The sequence below is a fragment of the Embiotoca jacksoni genome, unplaced genomic scaffold (genome assembly GCF_022577435.1).
Source record: "Embiotoca jacksoni isolate LCO1_2020_lvr unplaced genomic scaffold, fEmbJac1.0.p SCAF_8, whole genome shotgun sequence".
In the NCBI taxonomy this organism is placed as follows: Eukaryota; Metazoa; Chordata; class Actinopteri; family Embiotocidae; genus Embiotoca; species Embiotoca jacksoni.
Window position 1 is genome coordinate 7453879 of NW_027185436.1, and position 8622 is coordinate 7462500.

Sequence of the window (8622 nt, forward strand, 5' to 3'; positions counted from 1 at the left end):
TGTTGGCTTGGTCTTGGTGACAAGAGAATATATATAAAAATTGTATTGGACAGCAGAGTTTTGAGCTCGGTGTGTAGTTTAGACATGCATACGCACGCAAGTCAAGGTTCATTTTAAATGTACTGCTGCCTAAAAAGACAAAGTCAAAGCTGATGACAGTCCTAGCTGTTGCATAACAAATCTAGCTTCATGTTGGCTAAGTCTGTAGATATTGTCAAAAGCATAGGACACTTGCTTGTATAGTTAATAAACACATACATTATCATGCATGTCTTGCTGTTAGTGTTTATCCGTCCATGTCACAACACTGTTTTCTGCCTCTCTGTGCTGTCTTATAAATCGGAGATATCATACAGTGGATTTTACACACTGTCCTCTGTCTTGTTCCCTGTCTGTAGGTTATCGATTTGTCCCAGTACAGTCCTACAGACTTTGGTCCAGAACATGCTCAGGTTCTGTCCAGCCACCTCCTCCGCTCCAGTTTACCTGGATTAACTCGTATGGAGCAGATGTCTCTCATGGCGCTGGCCGACACCATCGCTACTACAAGCACAGACCTCAAGGACAGCCAGGGCAAGAGCAAAGGTACTGCAGGGAAATAAATACATAAACAAGGGCTCTTTTAATAGGATAGAAATGCATTACATAAGCTCTCAATTCTGCAATGTAATGTAATAACATTTGAAAAGTAGTAGGAGCTGACTGTCATTCATTTTCCAGGGGGAGAGACACTGGATGAATGTGGTCTGAAGTTCTTGCTGGCTGTCAGACTTCATACCTTCCTCTCTACCTCCCTGCCTCCAGCGCACCGAGCACAGCTGCTACGGCAAGGTACAGCGCCGTCATGGTGTGCAAATTGTTTTAGCCTTCAGGGCATTTCATAGCTGACACGCATGAGCAGGCGGCAGGTAGCACTCTCATAACTAATAAGTGAAATGCCATTCAAAATTAGTACGCTCAGGTTCTTCATCCTGCAATTGTTAATGTAAGTTTGTAGTTTACTGCAAAGAGCGCTGTCTCCCCGCACTCCTTCAGAAAGAGCTCCAGGACCAGAGCTGTATCAGGGCAGTAACTCGGAAGATAAAGAGAGCAGGCTACTGATGCTCTCTATTGTAAATTCTTGACTGTAAAAGCCTCAGTGAGAGAAGTGAACAGTCTATTCATCATCTTTAACTGCTGCAGTAAAGTTACCTTCGAGCAATGGGCTCCTCATCAACTAGCAGCAGTACAACAGTAGAGCTGTCACAGGAAACTCGCATTTTTGAATATCAGACCACTTGTACACCTGTATTTACTCAATCAAGTTGATGTCTTAGATTTCTTCCTTGAATGCATGTTCATTACTCTGTTGATACTATGAAATACAGAACATAAATATTCTTCTCTCTGCAGGCCTTTCAACATGTCATTACGCCTGGGCCTTCCACTCTGAAGCTGAGGAGGAGTTGCTGAACATGCTGCCCGCCCTGCAGAAGGGAGAACCCACCTGGCCTGAGCTGCGCTCCATGGGTGTGGGCTGGTGGCTGCGCAGCACCAACAAGCTGCGCAGGTGCATCGAGAAGGTGAGGCAGCTAATGGCATGAGTTCATCTGTCTCTATGTAGTTGTCTGAGCTCAAATCTGAAACATTGATCCAGTGCCAGTTTTGTTCAAGGAAACTGTTTCAGTATAAATGTTCAGATTGTTTAGTTGGTAGCAAATCAGTGTGAAGAGGAGATACAACTGGATCTTTGTTGGCGACCTAAATATTCAGCATGTATTCATGTTAGATATTGTAGTTTTACTTTAAAGGAGCTGTAAACAAAATCCGTATTGTGGCTAACTTTCTGTCTGTTTTTGCAGACAGGAAGTTAGACAGCCCTCCTTCTTCCCCATATTAGATAGCTCCAGGGTAAAAACACCAGCAAACCAAGCAGTATATTAAGCATCCGTATAGCTACTGCAGAGTAAAATATATACCTGTCGAGAAGCAGTACAGTTTGCTGACCATCGCTTTTCAAACCCTTCATAACTGATTGAAGGCCACACCGATATAAATGTGGGTCTTGGACAAATCCAGTCTTCTTTTTTATTTCCTGGCAGCTTTGTTCTCGTCTGTCTTTTCTTCATTTGTCTTAATTCACTTTGCCATATTTTGTTGTGCAAGTCATTCCGGGGTGTGCCGTGTCCCTGTGAACGAGCAGAGAGAAACCATCTTTCTCCCAGTTGAAATAATGTGGGAACGGGATAACAGGAAATTTGTTTTCTAGATTGTGCAGATTTGCGGGACTGGATGACACACGTTAGTGACCAATCACTCCATATCAGTGATGGCTGTTGGGATGTTGAGCTATTTAACACATAGTTTAACAAACAAAAAATATCACTTACTTTAATCATCAGATGCATTTTTTCAGAATAGTCCAGTGTCTGGTCATACATATGAACTGCTTTTCTACATATTAGAAACTACAGTTGAAAGTTGGCCACAATTTTAAGAAGTTTTTAGTTGTCTTTTTTTATGCAAAGATACCACGTGTGATTAATGTGAGGATGCTGGACTTTGGTTCCGACACTAAGCAACACACACAATCAATTTTCATCAGCATGGTTTCCTCTTTCTCCAAACAAAAGTCGTGCAGAACAATATTAAAGATGCACTTAAAAATTCTATACTTAAGGTTAGCCGTTAGTGTGTTCGCCCCGTTTACTTAATATCGACTGCTCAATTTATAAATTAAATGCTGGCATGTGAAAGCACAGGTCTGCTGAGGTTGCTCTAAAACACAGCTCTCTAACAGAGTATGAGCTGCTCCCTGAAATGACTCGTAAAGCTACAACTTGTTCGGTAGATAACTCTGAATAGGTTGAGGAGGTGGGAGCGTTAGCTGAGTGTATTTTCTTTTCTTCTATGTTGTCAGGTTGCCAAAGCTTCTTTTCAGAGAAACAGTGATCCTCTGGATGCAGCTATATTTTACCTGGCACTGAAAAAGAAGGCAGTGGTTTGGGGATTGTACAGGTAGGCTGAACTCGCATGATTTTGCATATGAAATATAAATGCACTCGCATGCATGTACATTCATCACAATGTTTGCCCCTTCTCTTAACCACGAGTTCTGTCAGATTACTGAAGAACAATGACACCAATACTGTTGTATTAAATCCATAATGCCATTCTCTCCAGGTCTCAGAACAATGCCAAAATGACAGACTTTTTCCGCAACAACTTCAGCGAGGACCGGTGGAGGAAAGCAGCACTGAAAAATGCGTTTTCTTTGCTGGGAAAGCAGCGGTTCCAGCATTCGGCTGCCTTTTTCCTTCTAGCCGGCTCCCTCAAGGATGCTGTGGAGGCAAGTGGAAAATAGACATGACACTTTGTTTCCAAGAAGCACTTGTTCCTTCAACTACACTGCCACTTTCCAGCCTGCTACGCCTAAGTTAAGAAACCTTACTCTCAGTACGAGTTAAATCGAGAGCTTCTCATTGTCATTTGCAAGCTATCTTTCACATTCAAATTTGACCTTTTTTCCAACCTTTCATAGTCAAGGGAGGTATTTAAGGATAAAAAGCAGAGAAACCAGGTTCTCAAAAACAGACTGCACTACTTGTATTTCTATTGTGTGTCTTCTTTATTATTAAAACACCTCAATACATTCCCACAGGGGTATCTCTGTCAAGAGCTTTTAGCACAATTCACTGAAGAATTATTGATGTGAGCAGTTGACTCTTGGGTGTTGCTGCCATTCCTATTTTTCCTGAGAATGTATTACTTTTATAAACCAGCACACTACATTCATATTAAACCTTAGTAAAAGGGGACACCATGCTTAATACCTAATATTTTCATTAGGTTTGTTTGTGAACGTGTAAACATACATTTGTTATGCATGGTGGTGCCATCCATCTGCTCTTTATATCACGAGGGCTGCTTCTGGTCATCTTGATTGTTCAACCTTTGACTCATGGAGGTTATTTCTGCTCACAAAGTCCCTGAAGCAATGAGTCGCATTATTCCATCTGCATGAGTAACTGCAGCTTCTCGAAGCATTTTATGGAAATGAGCATCACCCGGGCGAAAGGCTATCGTTGACTTTGCTCTGTGTCAATGGCTGGGAGGGAGTCTCATTGAAATGCATCACACCTTACCAGTTCAGAGCACCCACAACAACTTCAACTATCTGCACACGTTTTTGCCGTGAGCACAGACTGTTATTTTTTTGCGCTTTTTGCGCTTTCTTTTCCCTTTTAAAAGATAAAAGCCAAGAACGCTGCAACTTCAAGGATCACGTCCTACTGGATTGCTGTGCATCCACAATATAACATTATTTGTCTGCACATGTCTTCTTCTCTTATCCTTGTGCCGATAGCAGAAATCCTTTTTGAATGACAACCGACGTATTTCCTCCTGCAGGTGTGTTTAGAGAAAATGCAGGACCTCCAGCTGGCCCTGGTGATCTCCAGGTTGTACGAGTCTGAGTTTGAGACGGCGTCCACCTACAAAAAGATCCTCCACAGACATGTTTTGGGGCATGACAAACAGGTGCATAGAGTTTGCGTGTATGTGTATGTATGTTACAGACAACAAACGCTGCTCTTGCAGTTTAAAATGTATATTCAATCTACCCAGTGTTGTTTGATAATTCATGCTGTGCAGAAACCAGGATGAGCCATTGTAATTGTCTGTATATCTTTAGATTCCAGCCCACCAGGACCCTTTCCTGCGGAGCATGGCTCACTGGGTCCTGGAGGACTACAGCAAAGCCTTGGACACTCTACTCGAGCAGCCTGCTAACAGAACCAGCTCTGGATCTACTGGGAACAAATCTGACACTGGTAGGTCAGCTGATGATGGTGGTCTGCACTGCTCTGATGCCCTTTTTTTTTTCTTTTTTTTCTTTTTTTTTTTAAGCCCAGAAACCTTTATTTTTAACCTAAATTGATAACGTGTAGATCAGAGTGAGTTCACCATTTCACATTCATTAAAAAAAAAATGTGTACTAACAAGGAGACATCAGTTCTACTAAACTGTTAGAGGAACCAAGAAAATGGAAACCAAGAAATATTGATTTATAAATTTTTTTTTAAAAAGTATTATAAATGTATACACATATACAACATGTTCTGACTGCTGTAATGGTACAGTATGGTGATGATTTTTGATGTTGGTAATTCTTAGTAATACTCGGTATTGATAAATAGTTCTCTTTTTTTCAAAGTTTTTCCAATAATCTTTGGTATATTTAATTTGTTAATATTTTTCCAGAATGGGTTTTGTGGGTGTTGCCTCAGTTGAAAGAGACCAGGTTTACTGACTTTATGTTTTTTTTTATTATTATTATTATTATTTATTTATTTATTGCAGGTTTTACTGCACTTTTAAATATACCGGGAATTTTTTTTTTTTTTTTTAATCATTTTATTTATGAATATAAAATACCCTTTAGCCAGAATCTGCCAATGTTAAAAAAATATATATATAAAGGTTTGTTTGACTCTAAATTCTTTGTAGATATAGTCTGTGCTGTCAGAAAATTTAAAAGTGCCCTGTTCACTTTGGAAATTGCCTGTCAAATGCAGCTTTGCAGGTAGACTACAAGTGCTGCACATTGTAATTTGACACTATGAGGTCAGATCCTCTGCTTTCACAAACTCCCCCAGCTCTGCAAAACTACTTTTGGTCCCTGAAGTGAAGGGAAATTGCACAAGTAATTGCAGTCCACTGAACACAGACCACAGTTTAATTGCAGCAATCATACAAGGCTTGCCTTTAGTATAGATGAAGAACTGAATTTAAGATGAACCTCACTTTGATTTAAGAGTCAATCCATTCCCAGATTAACATCCCTGTGCTTCATGTGTTTCATAAATCATGGTCTTAAAGCACTCTTGGCATGTTTTCCAAGAAAATAGCACTGACTTATAGAAAATTTAAAATGGTTCTTCTTTTCGTTAAGACAGATGTGCTGTCCTGGCTCGGGTTTCATTATGAGCCATCACGTCCTTTGACATTTTTAAACCTCGATGAATAACAGTCAGTTGATGGTTCATCTTTTGGCCACAAGCCCCACTTAATACACTGTCCGTTGCTGAACTCGCAGCTCCATGCTCGATATGCGTTTAAGTGATAACAGAATGCAGTTGGTCATCCGCGCTCCAATAAATAGAAAGCCTGACGTTACCTCGAAGTTCAACAAAGGTCAGTTAAAGTTCTGTTTGCTTCCAGGAACTGTGAGAGGTAAAAATACAATATGTTTTTCTGTGCTTTCGTTTCTATGACAGGGTCCCCTTCTGTGTCTGCATGTAACCCAGAAGTTTTCAACTTTTACACCTACCTCCGCACCCACCCACTCCTCCTCCGCCGGCATTTTGGCTCTTCAGACAAGGCTAAAGTTGGCCTGACAGCTGAGGGTCGCAGGGCTGACTCCATCAGTCTGGACGAGAGAAGGCTGTTTTTCTCTGCTGCGTACGCACACCTGCACGCTGGCTGCCCCATGCTAGCACTCGAAGTCCTCTCCAAGATGCCCAAAGTCCGCAAGCATTCCAAACTCCCCAGCGATGATGATACGGGCATCGCGGCCGAGCTCAGTGTCGGGAGCAGGATTGGACAGGCGTCAGACCCGGACTGGTCTCAGATGACTCTGAACGGCTATGAGTCAGACGGTAACAGCCTGTCCAACAGCCATTCAGATTCCGTGTTGAGTTTTGAATGGAGCCAGCCGTCGCTGACACTTCCAGATGAGCCCCTGGAGCTGAAGTGGGACAGTGACAAAGAGGATGCAGACAACGATGAGGAGGAAACTAAAAATGGTAAGAGCGGTAGAACGGCAGACAGCGGCAGTTTTTTCCAGGACACGCAGGATGTCGTGTCGACGCTAATGGAGACGGTGACCGGTGAGGATAGCGACGATTTCATTGGACCAACTAACGACATCTTGGTGGCCCAGCTGAAGTTTACTGCCTGCTTGAAGATTATGACCAATGAGCTGCGGACGCTGTCAACCGGGTATGAACTGGATGGAGGGAAGCTACGCTACCAGCTCTACCAGTGGTTAGAAAGAGAGGTACTAATGCACACACATTATAACACTGTCACTGACGTAAAGGTCAAATTTCATCCTTGAATGTAAATTTACTTTTTATATTCTTTAGTATTCTGAATTTCGTATGACCGCACCCAATAAAACTTATATCTTGTATAACTTCCACACATTTCTCCTCTCCTCATGTTCATTGTTTGAACATTTTATCTCTGTGTGCACTGTCAGTGCATACAAGCCTCACACTGGTAATATGGCAGGGATTTTCTCTCATGAAATTGTGAATACACTTTGAAGATATGGTGAAATGCTTTGCCTCCCACTCATGGAGCACAACTTCCTTCATAATAAATAGATTTTAAGATAAAAGTCTGTCGTTTTTTTCCCTCCAGGTGGTGGCTCTCCAGCATTGCTGCAGCTATAAGCCTTGCCTGCCGGAGCTGTCTGTCCAGGGTGATGCCCCTGTTTCTGGACCGGTGGAGGAGGAACAGGTGGGTGTCGGTAGCTGGCTGCTTCGACATTTGTTAGATGTGCAGAAGCAGGAATCAGTCCAACACAGGCTATAATAAAAAATTAAGCCAACATCACCATGTCTGTATGTGAAATACTTTGAAAACAAGTTTGTTGCACCACTCTCCTTTACACCTCTGCTTGTGCATTTGTGTATTCACAAATGGAAATTACATTTAAAAGAGCCTCGAGTTCATTTAGTGTTGACAGAACAGATCAATATACATTGTTTTAAGACATAACCCTTTTTAGCATGCCACTGTGAGGCTTTTGTTTGCATAGTAACCAGCAGGATTACATTTCACATTTACAGGGCTGCTGATTGATTTGTCTATAAAACTAATAAAGTAAAAATGTTTTTCCAGCCCGGGAGCCCCCGTGCTGACAGCCAGAGGAGCAGGAGACATTGGCTGCAGAGTAACCAGCCCCTACTGAGGATGTTTCTAAGCTACTGCAGCTTGCACGGCTCCCACGGTGGAGGACTGGCTTCTGTACGCATGGAGCTCATACTGCTGCTTCAAGAGTCTCACCAGGTAATTAAAACATCCATAGATGCACACTTAAGTAGCAGCCACGGTACTCTGACTTTTTAGCTTTTTGCCACTGACAAACTGCACTAAATGATTGTCTTTAGGTTGGTGGTGATAGTGATAAAACAATTAGTTCATTATTTAGACACGTGGTTGAGAATTTGTTGATTCTAAGTTGTTGTTTTTTTGCTAGTCTCTCTTGACTTTGTGTCTGTAAATGTGTGAAGAATGAAACATGATTTTTTTTTTCATTATATGAGATTATAAAACAGTATTTGGTGATTAATTACTAGTCTAGGTCTTTATGAATTGAAATATCCCAAATAATTGCTGGTTACAGTTGCACAAATGGGTTCTGTCACTTGTGTAAGTCTTATTAAACAAATGTGAGTTTTTGTAGCGAGGGTTCTTGTATGGACAAGCATCGCTCTGGTCATTTTTATTTTTTATTTTTATCAGTCAATTGAGAAAATATAATCGTGAGAGTAATAGCGATTCGTGTCTAATTCCTGGTCTTTCAATGGAAATACCACTAAGTGTTGCTATATACCTGCAGCCATGACTTTT

General features: G+C 41.5%; 1 protein-coding gene across 3 annotated transcripts in view; it reads left to right on the forward strand.

Moving 5' to 3' along the window:
* LOC138191571 (dmX-like protein 1) overlaps positions 1 to 8622 on the forward strand; it is a 51774-nt gene that overhangs the window by 22141 nt on the left and 21011 nt on the right. For all 3 annotated transcript variants that reach the window (XM_069138460.1, XM_069138463.1, XM_069138461.1), the window contains exons 22-31: positions 399 to 585; positions 721 to 831; positions 1393 to 1562; positions 2900 to 2997; positions 3163 to 3328; positions 4390 to 4518; positions 4673 to 4811; positions 6258 to 7039; positions 7408 to 7506; positions 7891 to 8058. In XM_069138460.1, the coding sequence (XP_068994561.1) occupies positions 399 to 585; positions 721 to 831; positions 1393 to 1562; positions 2900 to 2997; positions 3163 to 3328; positions 4390 to 4518; positions 4673 to 4811; positions 6258 to 7039; positions 7408 to 7506; positions 7891 to 8058 (2049 nt within the window). The remainder of the gene's footprint in view (positions 1 to 398; positions 586 to 720; positions 832 to 1392; positions 1563 to 2899; positions 2998 to 3162; positions 3329 to 4389; positions 4519 to 4672; positions 4812 to 6257; positions 7040 to 7407; positions 7507 to 7890; positions 8059 to 8622) is intronic.